We start from the raw sequence: 19713 nt of genomic DNA, 5'->3' as shown, positions 1-19713 counted from the left end.
TTTTTAATAATTTTATTTATTTATTTTTGGTTGCATTGGGTCTTTGTTGCTGCACGCGGGCTTTCTCTAGTTGCGGCGAGCGGGAGCTACTCCAGTTGTGGTGTGCGGGCTTCTCGTTGCAGTAGCTTCTCTTGTTGCAGAGCACGGGCTCTAGGTGTGCGGGCTTCAGTAGTTGTGGCATGCAAGCTCAGTAGTTGTGGCTCGCGGGCTCTAGAGCGCAGGCTCAGTAGTTGTGGCGCACGGGCTTAGTTGCTCCATGGCAGGTGGGATCTTCCTGGACCAGGGCTCAAACCCGTGTCCCCTGCATTGGCAGGGGGGTTTGTAACCACTGCACCACCAGGGAAGGCCCTGGAATTATGAACTTTTAAAGAATGTCCAGATAATTTTTGGATCATATCCAAAGCAAAGCCATAATCTCTCTTTCCTGATTTGTTGGAAAGAAGTGGTTAAGCAGAAAAGCTGGATTCTTTGGTCAACTCCAAGTTGGCAGTTAAAGGTTTCTCTTCTCAAGAATTTGGAAAAAAGTCACCTGCTAAGGCCCTGGACATCTAACAAATCTGTGGTAGCTAGAAAGGCTTTTATTTTTAAATTCTTTTAACAATAATTGATCTCTATTAATTGTAGAAAAATTAGAAAACATAGACAAGTAGAAATAAGTCACTCATAATCCCATCATCATAAAAACCACAACTAACACTTTGGTAGCTATCATTCACTTTTTAAATGAATATGTATAAATATTTTTTGATTATAGAGTATATGGTATTATGGCTTAGTCTTTTTACTTAATAATATCTCACATCAGTACACACAGAACATTAATATTTTAATAATATCATTATTTGGATTTATCATGATTTATGTAACCAGTTCCTTCATGTTGCATACTTAGATTGTTTCTAACTTTTCACTATGCATATGTACCTTTGGGTACTTGTCCTGCTATTTTCTTAGGATATTATTCCTAGCACTGGAACTTAGGAGTGAAAGGATATATTTAAAGATACTGTCAAATTAATCCTCAAAGTATTCTGCCAATTTATATTTCCACCAACAGTTCATGAGTGCCTGTTTCCCCATGCCTCTCACCAATGCTTTCACTCTTGCCCTTCTAAGAGTTAGAAATTGGTATCTCACTCAATGTCGTTTTAATTTATAGGTCTTTACTAGTGAGGTGAAACATTTCTTGATTGTTGACTTTTTATATTGGTGGATTACCTGTTCATATCCCCAACTCATTGTTCTTGAAAAGTTTTTGACCAGAAAGGACCATAAACCCTTGAGGAACTGACTGAATGAAAAAGGCTTCGAGTGAGTTAGGAAGGAAGGAAGAAAGAGAGGTTCTACTTAAGGCTGAAGGGGGAAAAGGTCTTAGATCAAAGATTACGGAAGCACAGAAAAAATTTTTTTGCAGAAAACTTTTTCTAAGTCAAACTTTACGTGGAACTCACATAAGAGACAGAAAAAAGTGAAGCGGCGTTTGTCAACTGGGAAGGGGTCACACCCAGCTATACCCGCTCAGCCCCCTCTTAGCATAACCATCCCAACTCACTCAGCAGAAGCTGCCTAGGCCCCGTCTTGGGGCTTCAAGGAACTAAAATTTAAAACTAGTGGGCAATGGGGCTTCCTTGGTGGCGCAGTGGTTGGGAGTCTGCCTGCCAATGCAGGGGACACGGGTTCGTGCCCCGGTCCGGGAAGATCTCACATGCCTGGGCCCGTGAGCCATGGCCGCTGAGCCTGCGCGTCTGGAGCCTGTGCTCCGCAACGGGAGAGGCCACAACAGTGAGAGGCCCGCGTACTGCAAAAAAAAACAAAAACAAACAAAAGACAAAAACTAGTGGGCAAACAAGGCCAATGTATTTATATTATTTTCATAAGCAATGAGTTAAAATTATGCCCTTTTTTTTTATAGACTTCTCTACTTTTGAAAGAAGAGGGCATAAATGAGTGGGGGAAAATGTTATCATTCAGTCTCACTGTGGTATGAAGCATGCTATTCACAACGCAGGCATCTGGTGGCATAGCAACCTATTCAAATTGCAAGTAGAATACTGAGAAGGAACTAATATCACCTTTAAAGTGCTAGCTTCAGGACTTCCCTGGTGGCTCAGTGGTTAAGAATCCTCCTGCCAACGCAGGGGACATGGGTTTGATTCCTGGTCCGGGAAGATCCCACAGGCCACAGAGTATCTAAGACCCTGTGCCACAACTACTGAGCCTGAGCTCTAGAGCCCGTGCTCCCCAATGGGAGAAGCCACCACAATGAAAAGCCCGCTCACCACAACGAAGAGTAGCCCCTGCTCAACACAACTAGAGAAAGCCCACATGCAGCAACGAAGACCCAACGCAAGCAAAAATAAAATAAATACATAAAAATAAAAAAATAAATTATAAACATTAAAAAGTAAATAAAATAAAAATAAAAACAGCTGAAATTTATGCTAAAAAATAAAATGCTAGCTTCACAATACCTATAAAGTATACAAAACTTCTAAATCTATTCTTCCAGATCTATCCTTTCATCCTAGGGCTAAGATACCTAAACTCGAACACCTTTCTGTCATTTCAAAGAGTACCCATATACATTATTTTTACCACCAAACTGGACCCCTCTCCAAGTTCCCTATTTCCTGCAGCTTTGGAGTTAGTAGTGAACTTTCTCTTCTCCTTTCAAGCTCATCTAGTCACTTATTAATTTTTCCATTACAGAGACGCTTAGATTCATTGTTTCCCTACTTATATTGCCACTGCTTTCATCTGGACACGTATTACTTCATTCCTGGATTGCTGCAAGAGTTTCCATCTTGTAGACTATTGCCAAATTAATTTTTATGCAATCTAATGTTAATTGGATCTGTATAGCCTTCTGACCTGGTTTCTGGACTATTCTCTGGTCTAGGCTTATATATTTATTTCAGCTTATAGGATGATCCAACTTTCCAAACAATAGTTTGTCAGTGTTATACAAAAAAGGCAGAAAAAGCTAAACATCACTAGTGGCTTTATGAATTATTTTGGTATGCTCCCAGCATTCTGATCTCTTTGACTCTTTGATCTGACCACTTTGGTCCTGATCTTGTTTTGGTGCCTGGTCTCTGACTGCTATTTACATTTTCCCTTTGGTACCGAAATGATTATATTATTGTCTGGCAGTTTCAGTTCTTGTTTAGCCACCTACTTGACACATGACTTTTGATTCAGAACAAACTCTTCAACCTGGCATTCATGGCTTTCCTTAATTGGAAAGGAAACTTTTTTTTTATCTGTGGCAGATTCTCTCTTGATATATATTTTTTAACTTTTTCAGGCCCACCATGTTGCACAACTCTAAGCAGAATCGTTCACATTGTATTTTGTGTCAATGATTTCCCATACTAGAACATACGATTATTTATGTTTTACGTTCTCTTTTCCTACCCCACTGCAGCCATTCTTTCTCCACAGTTGGGCTACTAGTTGCCCATCTGTAGCCAGGGCCACACCCCAATTTCTAGAACAAGTCCTGGCCAGAAATGAGAGGTTGAACAGCTCTGGGACTCAGTGTCAACTGACTACTGTAATTAGTCCAGTGTTATCACTCTGTTCTTCGGTTCTATTAAATGAGCTTCTTTCCAAGATCTGGGTCCTAGTTCTTGTAACTTGTGTCCTGTTTTGCCTTGGTAACGTGCCCCGGACCCTAGTCCTATAGAGAAACTCTTCCTACTTCAAGTTAAAATTCCCAAATTCCAGCAGGACTTCCCGGGTGGTCCAGTGGTATGACCCCACACTCCCAATGCAGGGGACACAATTTCAATTCCTGGTTGGGGAAGATCCCGCATGCCACGCAATGCGGCCAAAAAAAAAGATAGTAAGAAAATAAAATTCCCAGGCTTCCCTGGTGGCGCAGTGGTTGAAAGTCTTTTCAATTCCTGGTTGGGGAAGATCCCGCATGCCACGCAATGCGGCCAAAAAAAAAGATAGTAAGAAAATAAAATTCCCAGGCTTCCCTGGTGGCGCAGTGGTTGAAAGTCTGCCTGCCGATGCAGGGGACACGGGTTCGTGCCCTGGTCCGGGAAGATCCCACATGCCGCGGAGCGGCTGATAAAGTATACAAAACTTCTAAATCTATTCTTCCAGATCTATCCTTTCATCCTAGGGCTAAGATACCTAAACTCGAACACCTTTCTGTCATTTCAAAGAGTACCCATATACATTATTTTTACCACCAAACTGGACCCCTCTCCAAGTTCCCTATTTCCTGCAGCTTTGGAGTTAGTAGTGAACTTTCTCTTCTCCTTTCAAGCTCATCTAGTCACTTATTAATTTTTCCATTACAGAGACGCTTAGATTCATTGTTTCCCTACTTATATTGCCACTGCTTTCATCTGGACACGTATTACTTCATTCCTGGATTGCTGCAAGAGTTTCCATCTTGTAGACTATTGCCAAATTAATTTTTATGCAATCTAATGTTAATTGGATCTGTATAGCCTTCTGACCTGGTTTCTGGACTATTCTCTGGTCTAGGCTTATATATTTATTTCAGCTTATAGGATGATCCAACTTTCCAAACAATAGTTTGTCAGTGTTATACAAAAAAGGCAGAAAAAGCTAAACATCACTAGTGGCTTTATGAATTATTTTGGTATGCTCCCAGCATTCTGATCTCTTTGACTCTTTGATCTGACCACTTTGGTCCTGATCTTGTTTTGGTGCCTGGTCTCTGACTGCTATTTACATTTTCCCTTTGGTACCGAAATGATTATATTATTGTCTGGCAGTTTCAGTTCTTGTTTAGCCACCTACTTGACACATGACTTTTGATTCAGAACAAACTCTTCAACCTGGCATTCATGGCTTTCCTTAATTGGAAAGGAAACTTTTTTTTTATCTGTGGCAGATTCTCTCTTGATATATATTTTTTAACTTTTTCAGGCCCACCATGTTGCACAACTCTAAGCAGAATCGTTCACATTGTATTTTGTGTCAATGATTTCCCATACTAGAACATACGATTATTTATGTTTTACGTTCTCTTTTCCTACCCCACTGCAGCCATTCTTTCTCCACAGTTGGGCTACTAGTTGCCCATCTGTAGCCAGGGCCACACCCCAATTTCTAGAACAAGTCCTGGCCAGAAATGAGAGGTTGAACAGCTCTGGGACTCAGTGTCAACTGACTACTGTAATTAGTCCAGTGTTATCACTCTGTTCTTCGGTTCTATTAAATGAGCTTCTTTCCAAGATCTGGGTCCTAGTTCTTGTAACTTGTGTCCTGTTTTGCCTTGGTAACGTGCCCCGGACCCTAGTCCTATAGAGAAACTCTTCCTACTTCAAGTTAAAATTCCCAAATTCCAGCAGGACTTCCCGGGTGGTCCAGTGGTATGACCCCACACTCCCAATGCAGGGGACACAATTTCAATTCCTGGTTGGGGAAGATCCCGCATGCCACGCAATGCGGCCAAAAAAAAAGATAGTAAGAAAATAAAATTCCCAGGCTTCCCTGGTGGCGCAGTGGTTGAAAGTCTGTCTGCCGATGCAGGGGACACGGGTTCGTGCCCTGGTCCGGGAAGATCCCACATGCCGCGGAGCGGCTGGGCCCGTGAACCATGGCCGCTGAGCCTGCGCGTCTGGAGCCTGTGCTCCGCAACGTGAGAGGCCACAGCAGTGAGAGGCCCGCGTACCACAAAAAAAATAAAAGAAAATTCCCTCATGCCAATTGCCTACTGAAATACCTACCTGTCAACTGCTGTCCACTGCCATGTATTTAGGATTCTACTGGCATGCTGGACTATAGGTCTGTCAAATCTTTTTTTTTTTTTTTTAGGCCACACCTCATGGCTTGTGGGAATCTTAGTTCCCCACCCAGGGACTGAACCCATGCCCCCTGCATTTTAGGAGTGCAGAGTCTTAACAACTGGACCACCAGGGAAGTCCCTGGGTCTGTCAAATCTAGTGCCAGCTTCATCCCAGGCAAAGAGTCTAATCCCATCTTTTGACCACTTCTCTAGCCTTCCCTACCATGCAATGCCTAGCAATATCTCTCTCAAAATGAAAGGGTATCTAACCTCTTTTAAAACGTGATGCCCCAATCAGAAAAGCAATATTCAGATGTTATCTGATAACTCTCTCGTTATAGATACTATACGTTTATTAAATGAATTGAAGTCACCTTGACTATAAAATCATCAAATCTTTTTTTTTTTTTTTTTGCAGTCTGCGGGCCTCTCACCGTCGCGGCCTCTCCCGTTGTGGAGCACAGGCTCCAGACGGGCAGGTTCAGCGGCCGTGGCTCACGGGCCCAGCCTCTCGGCGGCATGTGGGATCTTCCCGGACCGGGGCACGAACCCGCATCCCCTGCGTCGGCAGGCGGACTCTCAACCACTGTGCCACCAGGGAAGCCCATCAAACTTTTAAAACATGACTTTCTAAACATCTTTACCATGCTGGGTACTTTATCTTCTAGTGATTGACACAAAATATATGCTGGCCCTATAATATGAACTGCATCATAACTGAATCATAACAAAGCAAAATTTGGAAAGGGGAAATTGCAAAAAGAATTATATCAAAGATGATCAAAAAGATCTCTAGCAACTATAATCATAAATTACTATAAGCAAAAGTGAAAATGATGGATTTAATGGATTACCTGCCCAAGTTATTTACTCAAATACCAAGAGGCAATTTCTTTACCATAAAAGTGTTTCTATATTTTATTTTCCTTACACTAGAGAGAAGTCTCAGGTGTATTTAGTTACACTATCAATTTACCATCTCATTAAATGCTGAAAAAAATTATAAAACATATTTGGAATTATGACTGCAAAACAAAAACACCACCAATGAAGAAGCCTTATTTTGTTTCTGAAAATTTTATTTCAGTTTAAACAAAAAAACAAATGTCATTTATGTCATCCAGGTGGGAGAGTATGATCATGCTTTGTAGCTGTTAGCTGGCAAACTTCAAATGTTCCAGATTATACTTACCTCCCAGAGAGATAACGAAAATAAGTCAAAAAGATTAGAAACAGATATACATGAAGTCACATCAGAAAATCTGAGAAAGTGATGCCTAATGCTTTGAGAAATTCTGTTTCCACTAATACTCAGAAGAATAGATTCTTAAAGATCAGGAGGAGGTGGCTTATACTATAAGTTTTAGACACAGTGATACGCACTTTCATCAGTTTCATATGATTGTTAGGATTCAAGATGTTATTTAAAATCTAGATGTAGGTCCAGACAGTTAGTAATTGCCAACAATGGAAAATGTACATTTCTTTAGAGGAAACAAAAATGTGACTATTTGCATCTTGTCTTAATTTACAATTAAGTCCAATTTTAATTTTTAAAAAAAAAAAAAAAAAAAAAGACACAGTAGCTTTGTTACATACCTGAAAAAGATTCCAAATAGAATGCCCCTATTGACAACAGCAACCAAGAAATTCAAATTTAGTCTACAGATTTTATTTCTGATCATGTAATAAACTTTCAGTTATTTCTTTGAGTCTGCTTTCTGCTAACAATGTTCAACTTGTCAGATAATTACATCACTGATTTCCGAGCTCTCCTTTCACTGTATTTTTCCCCTTTAACTAAGATGTACCTAGAAATAAGAAGACAACTCAGATAGCTGTAATGGCCTTCAGTAATTCTGTCTTACTAATTAGTTGATCTTATTCCAGTGAAGACTAATGTCAAATTTATCCAATAGTCTTTGATTTCAGAATTATTTATAATAGTAGAATACTGCATCATATACAGAAATCTTGATCGATAATCTACTTACATCTCATAACCAGTTTTCTTTCTAAACAAACTATTTACAAATGTAAAATATGCAATATTGTTTAAAATAGATATACAATATATAGTTTCTACATTCTCAGACAGGCTTAAAAATGAGGTAATAAACACTTAACTGATTAAACCTTTTACCATTCCAGAAATGGCTTGGGGGAAATAATAACAATTTTTTTTCTTAGGTCTTGTCATGTTTTCTTTGAATGCTTCTGAGTACCTCCTTTTCTATTCTGAAAAATTATGTAAAAAATCCTTAAGTTTTGTTGGATAGTCTGTCATCACCCCAGTTGCTCCCAAATCAAAAGCTCTTTTGTATTCCTGCTCTTCATTTAATACCCAAACATACACCTGAAAATTAGAAACATGAGAAATATGAGAAGAAATGTTAAAATAGAAAATTATTTTTATGGTAGCATTTATCCACTACAATCTCAGCACACTTAAAAATAACCTTTTAATAACCTGCAATTTTAAGAAATCGTTGAGCCCTTTAAACAAATTCCACTTTGCTCATTAAATATGACTGTTCCACCTCTCGGCTTCAGCTATTCTCACCAATACATAGGTGAATTCTGAAATGCCAATACTTTCTTGTTAACTGTAAGGCAGAGCTTAAGGTCTTCATATGAGAACTAGTAAAGCAGCAGAAGCAGAGTCAGGACCATATTAAGTCAGTTAAAAGTTCCGGCCCCTTAAACTTGTGTTAAACTGCTAAACTATGCTGTTTCTAAAATGCATCATTCCAAAAACTTACCTGAATGCCTCGGGCAGTGAGGTGGTCGAACAAAGCTTTTCTCATTAGTAGACTAGGAAAGAAAAGCACAACAGATTTAGGTACTCCTTAGCCCTAAAGGAGCACTAAAATTAGTCTTCAGTCCTAACTTAGTCAATTTAAAGTTTATAATTCCTAGTTGAACTTAATCCCAACGTTTTGGCAATATAACCGACGGCCTCAAGCAATAATAGCTACTGTGGATGCATTTGTATCTTAACTGCTGAAACTCCTTTCTGCTCCTTGCTGCCATTAGATCCCCAGGAGATGTATTCTTATTGAAGCAGCTCAGTGCAGAAGGGGCTTCCTCACTTTCCTTGCTGGCACCATAATGAGAGTGAGAAATAACTGGGAAGTCGGTGTCCCTAACTTTCCAAGTTAAAATAAAGCAGTGAACTTGGGTCAAATTCTATAACATCACAGTCCATTTACAAAATGAATTAGTCTTTTGTGAGCTATCTTAGAAACTTAATGTCCAGGACTTCCCTGGTGGCGCAGTGGTTAAGAATCCGCCTGCCAATGCAGGGGACACGGGTTCGAGCCCTGGTCTGGGAAGATCCCACATGTCGCGGAGCAACTAAGCCTGTGCGCCACAACTACTGAGCCTGCGTGCCACAACTACTGGAGCCTGCACGCCTAGAGCCCGTGCTCCGCAACAAGAGAAGCCACCACAATGAGAAGCCCACCCACCACAACTAAGAGTAGCCCCTGCTCACCACAACTAGAGAAAGCCCCCGTGCAGCAACAAAGACCCAACACAGTCAAAAATAAATAAATAAATAAATGTATATATAAAAAAGAAACCTAATGTCCATTAATTACACTATCTTTTATATAGGGAAAAAAAGGCATTTTTTTTCAGTTCCAAATAACTAACTTAAAAGTGAACTTTTAGAATACAAATCACTTGAGCAAAATGGGAACTTACTGTACTGAAAAGCTACACATACTATTTCTATTCTGTTTATGTCTATTAGAATGATTAAGTAACAGAAACTAAAAATCATATGCATTTAACACCAATTAAAAATGCATCCTTGGGCTTCCCTGGTGGCGCAGTGCTTGAGAGTCCGCCTGCCGATGCAGGAGACGCGGGTTCGTGCCCCGTTTCGGGAAGATCCCACATGCCGCGGAGCGGCTGGGCCCGTGAGCCATGGCCGCTGAGCCTGCGCGTCCGGAGCCTGTGCTCCGCAAATGGGAGAGGCCACAACAGTGAGAGGCCCGCATAACGCAAGAAAAAAAAAAAAAAAAAAGAAGAAGAAAAATGCATCCTTAAAAACTAGAAATTAAATCAGGAATACAGCAGACAAGAAGAAACCCTGTGGCACAGAGAAAAGATACAACTAGTTTTCCAGCTCTATGAAAAAGGAGCTAGTAATAAAAGGTTGTGATTTATGACTATTATTTAAGCATTCAAGGTTCCACTTTAAAGCAAAGTATAGCACAATAACTTTGTGGGTTTTACCTAACATTAAACTCAACATGTCTTAGAATTTAACGCATTTTATCTAAAGTAGATGGCCACCATATAGATAGGGCTTCCTTTTTGCTGTTAAGTCACGCTGCAGATTTTCCTGAGAAATGTGCCATTAGTCAACATATACTCTTACATATATTGCATTGCTATACACACTTCTTTTCACTGTATTTTTGACTGCAGGCTCATGGAAACAGTGACTAAGTAGAGGGGATGGGTATATATCCCGGCTTTGCTACTAACAAGCTACATAACGCCAAGTACTGTAAATCATCTAACTTCGGGTAGGTGGGTGCTCAGTTTTCTCCTGAGTTTGATGAGATTATCTCTCAATTCTTCTTAAGGTTTTGTGACTAGCAATTAAGCTAGTTCTAAATGATTCACACATCATCCATTTGTATAGTAGATGTTCAACACATCCCTGTTACAAATTACAAGTGGAAAGCCTGCTCTAAATTATAGGCATCATATTTAATAGAGTTAAAACAATAATTTGTATATCAAGAAACTAAAATTCTTACATATCAGAAAGCCAGATGAGAAACTTTTGACTTCTGGACATGGTGTGTGGTTCTTTTAGCCTGAGGCAAAATAAAATTTAAATCATAAATTAGAAACACAGGAATATATCAGTGTGATAAAATTTAAAAAGTACAAAAACAAAAAGAGTGCCTTGCCTGTACTTAGTATATGTTTAAAAAATATTTGGAAAAGGGCAAAAATAAATTCAAACAAAGCCCATTTGGGTTTTCTATTTTCACTGATTTCAAGCTAATTTTTTGCTACCACAATTCAAAGGTTAAAATTAATAGGTCATCTTTCCAGAGACCCTGGGTGCCCAGAACTCATGTCTCTTCTCTTTTCTGGTGAAGCCTCTTTCTTTTGCTTTGTCTGCTGTAATTTTGTTATGTAGTAGATTTAAACACACAACCAAACTTTACTATGGATTCAAAGATATTTGGGGTAAAAATGAGACTAAAAAAACCCTAAAGGCATTTTTTTTTCTTTCACTTTCAATGTTTTAAGACCTAGGCCCTGTCCTTTTAAAATATCTCTCCTACTGAAAGAGTATCATGACTTTTAGACCTAAGCTGAGCTCCTTCTTCAATCTCTTTGATGCCTAGAGCAGCACCTGTGTCATTAACTCTGGGTTGTGTCCAGAGACATCTCTGATTAGTCAGTCTCTCTACTATGAAGATTCCTCAGCTTCTTTCTAAGTTAAACAGCACAGAGTGATTTTTATTCTCCCCAGATCTTCATTTCTTATTTCCTTTCTAACTCCTCCTATCTACACTAAATTCATTTTTTAAAAAATGAATTTATTTATTTTTATTTTTGGCTGTGTTGGGTCTTCGTTGCTGCGCGCAGGCTTTCTCTAGTTGCGGGGAGCAGAGGCTACTCCTCGTTGCGGTGCGCGGCCTCTCATTGTCATGGCTTCTCTTGTTGCAGAGCACAGGCTCTAGGTGTGCAGGCTTCAGTAGTTGTGGCACATGGGCTTAATAGTTGTGGCTCACGGGCTCTAGAGCACAGGCTCAGCAGCTGTGGTGCACGGGCCTAGTTGCTCCGTGACATGTGGGATCTTCCTGGGCCAGGGATCGAACCCATGTCCCCTGCACTGGCAGGCAGACTCTCAACCACTGCGCCACCAGGGAAGCCCACTAAATTCATTTTTTGTCTTTTTCTCTGAATTCAGTTTTTATTTGAAGCTCTCTAAATAAACTCCTCTTTTCCCACTAACTCTAGCCCAGGTAGAAAGTCCTGATTGCAATTTCAGGAATCCCAAGAATTTAATAACTCAAAATACTAGTTAGCTCATTAAACACAAATGATTATGTTGTCTTAGGAAGTACCGTCTTTCATTAAAAAAAATAATAGGGACTTCCCTGGTGGCGCAGTGGTTAAGAATCTGCCTGCCAATGCAGGGAACACGGGTTCCATCCCTGGTCCAGGAAGATCCCACATGCTGCGGAGCAACTAAGCCCGTGAACCACAACTACTGAACCTGTGCTCTAGAGCTGCGAGCCACAACTACCGAGCCCCCGAGCCACAACTACTGAAGCCGACACACTCTAGGGCTTGGGCTCCGCAACAAGAGAAGCCACCGCAATGAGAAGCCCGCACACCGCAACGAAGAGTAGCCCCTGCTTGCCGCAACTAGAGAAAGCCTGCGCGCGGCAACGAAGACCCAATGCAGCCAAAAATAAATTTAAAAAAATAAAATAAAATAAAATATACAAACACATAATATCCTACCAGTGTCTTAATCCATAATCATTTTTTAGAGAAAAAAATTAATTCTATGAAGTTTGTTCATATGTCTATTTTTTAATAATATTTGCTTCTAAAAGGAACACATGGAGATGATCTAGAGAGCACAACAGTACAGTCTTGACCAGAGGAAAGCTAAGTACTTTAGGAATAAATGGTTAGGAATTATTTTAATCTAACAAACAAAAATGCTTTGTTTGTAGACAAGAGTGATTTCTGCTGTTTCGTTCCAGAAACAGCTACAAACACTGCTACTAGATATAATTGGGAATAGATAAAGTAAACGTACTCATCACTAACAAACTCAAACTGAAAGACAAGCATGAAACATCGATGCTGAGTACAGGGGTACTGATCAACTTGTTTCTCTTAATGATATTTCCTAATGACTGATGTACTAATGTTCAGCTTGATTGTTCTTGAAGTTCTGTGGGTATGAAAAGAGTTTTCATGCAGGTGAAATCACATTTAAATGATCTCAGAAGCTCTGAATTCCTTTGTCATGGCTCGGTTATTATTAGAAATGTAAAGCTAGGAATGACATTATAAGGGTAGGGGATTGTGAGATGAAGCTCTCTAATAATAATGATAAAGATAATTTAACAATAAAAGTTATCATTTATTGACTGCTTATTATTTGCCAGGCAATGCTAAGTGTTTTATATATTTTTATCTTTGTAGTAAATTAGTGTGTGAAAAGCAAGCCTTTATACCCAGCAGAGAAATTACATAAATATGGAACTATCTTATAAAAACTAACTCTCTCCTTTTCTTTCTCCCATCTCTAGAGGTTTTTTTTGCATTGTTGATGTGGTGATGGTGGTGGTGATTTAATACTAGTGGTGAATTTGGAGCTTAATGGAATTTCAGCTGGGTATAGTTGTCAATGAAGCAGAAGGAAGTAAGGGAAGTTGGAGGGCAATTGCTATTAGATGTTTCAATGATTAAGCTCAGTTCTTTTTACCTGACTTCTGAGTACACAGGCAATGAAAGTCATTGTTACCTGAAATGGGTCAGGTAAATACTTTAAAACCTTTATTATTCATTTTAGAGAATGAATCTTAATTATATCAAATATGGAAATAACTAGAGCAATCTATTCTTTATCATTGATATCAACAAGTCTTCGTCTTAGTTTTCCTGTAACTGAGAATTGATGAAAACAGGGTAACCACTTACTTCAGTATGATAGAAGGCATTGGGATTTCAAAAAACTGTTCTCGAATGGGCACAAAGGGCAAGAGGCCAGTGAAGAACAGGCCAAGGATGAGCAGAACACGTTGTAAACTGAAGAGTATAGGAATTTCTGAATTCTAAAAGACACAAACAATATTGTTCAAATATTGTTCAAATAAAGAGGTTTATTTCACAACCTTCAAAATTTCCCAAGACTGTATCTTGACATCTGTTAAAAGTACTCCCTGAATTATCAATAACCATTTCTAACACACCACACTTAGAAATGACTAGTCCTTGACAAATAGCTCAGGATCTATCTTGGAGGCCTATAGTATTAATTGATACTCAAGTTTCTCTATTCCCTACTCTCTGCTTTTACAATACCATTTCTGTCTGTTACTGCTTGTCCTTATCAGTAGAGATTAAACATACCAAATTTAATGGAACAAGATAAAGAAATAAAATATTCAGTAACCTTCTACATATTCAATAACCATATATACAATAAATTTTTAAACAGTATATGATACAGATATGAATATAGATATATATTAATGGTGTTGAAAATACGTCACCTTTCAGCTACATATACATATTTTCAAATGTAAATAGGACTTTGTAAACTAGTCCAAGAATCTAACTACCCTTCCAAGTTTCTATTACAAAATGTGTTCATCAAGATCCCCAAACCCTTCAACTGCAAGCTTCATATATATGTGAACTCTTTTCATCTTGCAAAACTGAAACTCTGTACCCAGTAAACAACTCCCCATACCCACCTCCTCCAGCTCCTCCTATGTCTGTCTTTAAAACGAATAAACATTATAATAAATTTGAATATTTCTGAATAAAAGTAATATATTGAAAAAATCATGCAAAAACATAATTTATTTTCAATATTAGCTCTAAATTACCTACTTCTTTATTTTTTAAAAATGGAGTAAATAAGTTTGAGGACTTCTTTTGCTCCTAAGTTCACATGCTGCTTTGTAATATTTTCAGTTTATTTATATACAGGTGTTCCAGCTGCAACACAGTATACAAGTCCCTGAAAAAACCTTGATTTCTGCAAATTCATACACTAAGAATAACAGAGCTCATAGGAGGAAATAGGGCTAGGGGCTGACCCTCAAAACCTATGCAACTTTGCAACCAGAGAACTAAAAACAGTAACTGGTACCTCTGGAGAGCCATGCAAGGTCACTGGTAGGAGAGGGCTAGGAGCGGTATGCTGGCATACCGCTGGCATAATAACTGGTTGTCACTGTATTCAATTAGAATACCTGGAATTGCACCCAGGCATTAGTATTTTTTGAAACAATTCTGGTAATTCCAATACACGGCCAAGGATAAAAACAATTGCATTAAGTATGAGTGAATAAAAAGTCATTAGAGGGCTTCCCTGGTGGCTCAGTGGTTGGGAGTCTGCCTGCTAATGCAGGGGACACGGGTTCGAGCCCTGGTCTGGGAGGATCCCTCATGCCGCGGAGCGACTGGGCCCGTGAGCCACAACTACTGAGCCTGCGCGTCTGGAGCCTGTGCTCCGCAACAAGAGAGGCCGCGATAGTGAGAGGCCTGTGCACCGCAATGAAAAGTGGCCCCCGCTTGCCACAACTAGAGAAAGCCCTTGCACAGAAACGAAAACCCAAAATAAATAATTAACTCCTACCCCCAACATCTTCTTAAAAAAAAAAAGTCATTAGATGAGAATTAGTGCCACATATTTTTCCCAGCACCACTGTGTCCCCCATTTTCTTTTATTTTTATATTTTTAGTTTCTAGCATCTGGTGATTAAAGAGCTAATATGAAATTCTCATGAAATTATACTTTAAGAATTGTAAAAGATACATGACTTAATTATATAGCATGTTCATAATACATGACAATTATTGTTGAGAACATTCTTACTGCGGTGTTTGAAAATTGCTGCTGAAAATTTTGGAGTTTTTAAATTCTAAAATGACAGAAAGCCAGAGGCTTCTAGAAAAATATGTGAATCAAGGAAAAAGTTCTGTGATTCTGGACCAAAAGTGAACTTTTAATTTTGAAATAATTATAGAGTCACAGGAAGTTATAAAAATACAGTAGAGGGCTTCCCTGGTGGCGCAGTGGTTGAGAGTCCGCCTGCCGATGCAGGGGACACGAGTTCGTGCCCTGGTCCAGGAAGATCCCACATGCCACGGAGCGGCTGGGCCCGTGAGCCATGGCCGCTGAGCCTGCGCGTCTGGAGCCTGTGCTCCGCAACGGGAGAGGCCACAACAGTGAGAGGCCCACATATCGCAAAAAAAAAAAAAAAAAAATACAGTAGACTCTTGTATATCCTTAACCCAGCTGCCCCAAATGGTAAAATTTGATGTAGCCAGATGTATCAAAACCAGGAATTGACATTGATATTTTACTGTTAATTAGACTGTAGACCTTATTCGGTTTTCACCATTTTTAAAACCTGTGCTCATTTGTGCATGTGTATAGTTCGATGCAATTTTAACCCATGTATGGATTTGTGTAACCTCCACCACAATCAAGGTACAGAACTGTTGCATCACCACACAGAAACTCCCTCCTGCTACTTCTTTGTATTTGCACACCCAGTCCCTGTCCTCTGGGAGCCACAAATTTGCTCTTCATGTCTGTAGTCTTGAGAATGTTACATAAATGTAATCATATAACCATTTGAGGTTAATTTTTTTCACTAAGCAAAATGCCTTCTAGGACCATCCAGGTTGTTGCATGTGCCAGTAATTCATTCCCTGTTACTGCTGAATAGTATTACATTGTATGGATGTGTTAGTTTGTTCAGCCACATACTCACTGAAGGGCATTTGGCTCATTTCTAGTATTTTGGTATTGTGAATAAATCTGCTATAAACATTTATGTGTAGGTTTTTGTGTGCATAGTTTTCATTTTTCTGAGATAAATGCCCAAGAGTAAGATTGCTGGTTAATATGATAAGTATATGCTTAGTTTTGTAAGAAACTACCCAACTAATTAAGAGAGTGGCTGTCCTATTTTACATTCCCGCCAGCAACGCAGGTGAGATCCAGTTTGTCATCTTCTTCTCTAGCATTTGCTATTATCACTATTTTTTAATTTGAAAAAAATTTTTGAATGATGTAAAAAGATCAGCCAGTCATGAAGCCTCCAGTATACTATCTCCCTTTTAATGACATGTGAAAATACTATCAGACAATGATAAGTTACGGAAGTCTCAGTCCTAAGTTCTTGGAGACCTAAAGCCACTCAGCCCATTGATTATTCTGTTCTCTCCTTTTGTACACAGATACCTTGGGATCTCACAGAGCCTGCTGCACATAAATATAACTTACTTGCCTTAATGAGAGCCTCATTACTTTTCATTGTACTTTTAATTGTGATGGTTCTTGGATCTATGCTTTTGCCTTCTTGGCTAGGAAGGAACGCCTTCTCAAAAGAATTCTTTGTATTTTAGAATTACTACTTATGTCATGATATTCCTTCTGCACTATCACTTGTACTCTGAAAGAGAATCTTCAGTGTTTAAGGTTTTTTAACACTTTGAATTTCAAATCCTCTTAGCTGATTATATAGCTAAATTTGCTTATAGAGGCTTAGTGTACCATTTCAAACGATATCAACTTAATTTTTTATAGATATATTTTCTTCAAACAGAAAAATTTCAGTTGGTGGATGGCCCTACTTTTATATACTACCTGATAATCATGATCCTGGCTTAATTTGATTAATTCTATTTGGGAGGTACGGCAAAGAAAGCTTGAGCTATAGTATAGAGTTGAAGGACTAAATACTTCCCTTAATTGAAAATTACACAAAAAGTTTTGATTAACTAACAAAAACTAGACACTAAAAAATAGAAATCATATTTTGTTTTATAATATACATAATAAAATTAAAATGTTGGCAAACAACTAATATTACCATGTGAAAATAATAATTCTGTGAGCCAGTCCAATTATATTGAACTTAAATTGCAAGGTCCACTATCTCTACTAAATCCATTATCTATAAATTCATCATCTTTATTAGTAAATTTCTGGTTAGTTGCTTCCATCCAGTACCGTCTGCCTTTGCATCAAGGCTATGAAATAAAGGTGTTAAAAAAAAATTATTACTGTATTTACTTAACGTTTACAGATACACAACAGCAACAGAAATAGATCATTCTGTATCATTTACGAAGCTTACCTCTTTGTAGCACTTTTCTACAATTTCGTAACTGGCATTACCCCACACTGTGATGTGTTCTCGTCTGTACTCCTTCACCAACTCCGAAACCTACATGTGAAAATTCACAGTTTTATGCATGTGCCTATTTGTAAATCCACTTACATGATTTCACTTCAAAAATGGATTACAACTATCTGCCAGTGCATACTATAAAATTTTGGAAGAACTGATACACCAATTCAGATTATTTTATAAAGTACAAGAAATTACATTTTACCATTATATGATTTATTTAATAGAATACAACTGTTTAGTAATTTGCTATAAACTAAGTACAAGTGAAACTAGAAGAAGTCAATTAGGTAAATGCCAGAGCGATGGGTTCACAGAAGCTCACTTTTATCCATGCCTGGGATACGACAAGTCACTCTGAAACAGGCTTTCCTACAGTACAGTGATGTCTTCTACCAGGGCAGTATTTGAAACAATACTGATCCCTAGAGTATCACATTTCCTTGAACATAATCAATCTATGCAGGCACCTACTCTAGCCTTATTTAGTTTGGATGAAATCGGATGCAACACACTGAGAGGACACAACGCCTTAAGTACCTTCTTAATCAGCAAATTGTTGTTGACTTTGATATCGATGTTAATAGGAGTGTTAGGAAAGGCCTCAAAAACTTCCTTCAGTAATGGAATTCGGTTATCTTTTCCTTCACATTGGCATGCTGAGAAAGCAAGATTTTTAAATGTATTTTTAAAAGATAACTTACAGTTTTTTGATGATTAGAAAAGTTATAGTATGTAGTCATAGTAGGACACTTACAAAATGATGAAAAATATAAAGAAGAAAAGAAAAATCGTCTAAAAATCCAACAACTTAGGTAAAACCATTGTGATCATTTGGTGTATTTTCTCTCCTCTTTTCTTCCTATGCATAATCTAATTAGAGTTATAATATAGGGTCCCTTCAGATTTTAAGCTGATTTTTTCACATAAGTAAAAATAAGTATTGCATGTTAATATGCTGTATTTATGATTATGATTAAAGTTTTTTTCCATTAAATTTTTTGAGATAACTGTAGATTCACATGCAGTTGTAAGAAATAATACAGAAATCTGTGCAGACTTTACCCAGATTCCCCAATGGTAACCTCTTGCAAAACTACAGTACAATATCATAACCATGATATTGACATTGATATAATCCACTGATCCTATTCTGTAATTATTATTTTAAAAGGTTTTAAAATACTCCACTGAGTAGCTATACAACAATTTAATTTTTAAAATTTAACCATTCCCCTTGAAGGGGAACATAGTTTGCCACTCCAAAATATGCCATTTTGGCATAAGGATTATTTTGAAGTGAATGCAATTGAGAAGCAGCAGATACAAGAAAAGCTCTCTGTCCTTCCCCTATCTGCCTAAAAATAAGACTTAAATTATACAAAAATTAATCAACAGCAACCCTTGATCCTTGTCAGCACCAAAGGACTCTACATAACAAACTACTGACTAGCCTTTATCTTCCATTAATCCCCTATATATTTACCTTTCCACAATTTGCCACCCTGGACACTCAAAATCCTTTTCCTTTGTCTTGTTACTTCTCTGAAAATTTATTGGGTTTTTTTTGTTTGTTTTGTATGTTTGTTTAAGATGCTATATAAACTCAAGTTCTAGCCATGCCTTTGAATAACTTATCCCTGAGTTTCTCCTATTACACATACATATTAATAAACTTCTGTTTTTCTCTTGTTAATCTCTTTTTTTTTACAGAGTCCAGCTGAGAACCTAAAAGGATAGAAGAAAAAAAATTTTTTTCATCCCCTTGACCCTACTAGTGGATACTGAGATTGTTTCTAAAGTTTTGCTGTGACATCATCATTGAATTTTTCAGAGATTGAGAATATGTTTAGGCAAGGGAAATACATGCTAATCAGTAATGGGTTGAAGAATTATATCAATGCAGTTATTCAAAGAAAACTGAGTCATGAAAAAATCAGAAGAGGATTTTAATCATTCTTTTTATTTCCTGAGGGTCATTTTCTTTATTCTTTC

The 19713-nt window shown here is 38.2% G+C and overlaps 1 protein-coding gene across 2 annotated transcripts in view; it reads right to left on the bottom strand.

Moving 5' to 3' along the window:
- Nucleotides 1-7962: 7962 nt before the first annotated feature.
- GDPD1 (glycerophosphodiester phosphodiesterase domain containing 1) overlaps nt 7963-19713 on the bottom strand; it is a 43886-nt gene continuing 32135 nt past the window's right edge. Inside the window, exons 5-11 of one of the 2 annotated variants that reach the window (XM_007449070.1) lie at nt 18259-18377; nt 17665-17754; nt 13481-13614; nt 10555-10614; nt 8539-8590; nt 8131-8132; nt 7963-8014 (exon numbers count right to left, since the gene is read on the bottom strand). In XM_007449070.1, the coding sequence (XP_007449132.1) occupies nt 7963-8014; nt 8131-8132; nt 8539-8590; nt 10555-10614; nt 13481-13614; nt 17665-17754; nt 18259-18377 (509 nt within the window). Of the gene's footprint in view, nt 8133-8538; nt 8591-10554; nt 10615-13480; nt 13615-17664; nt 17755-18258; nt 18378-19713 lie in introns of both variants that reach the window. The other variant, XM_007449069.1, reaches the window with a different exon arrangement.

Source organism: Lipotes vexillifer, unplaced genomic scaffold (assembly GCF_000442215.2).
Source record: "Lipotes vexillifer unplaced genomic scaffold, Lipotes_vexillifer_v1.1 scaffold433, whole genome shotgun sequence".
Lineage (NCBI taxonomy): Eukaryota > Metazoa > Chordata > Mammalia > Artiodactyla > Lipotidae > Lipotes > Lipotes vexillifer.
This window is presented reverse-complemented; position numbering and strand designations above follow the sequence as displayed.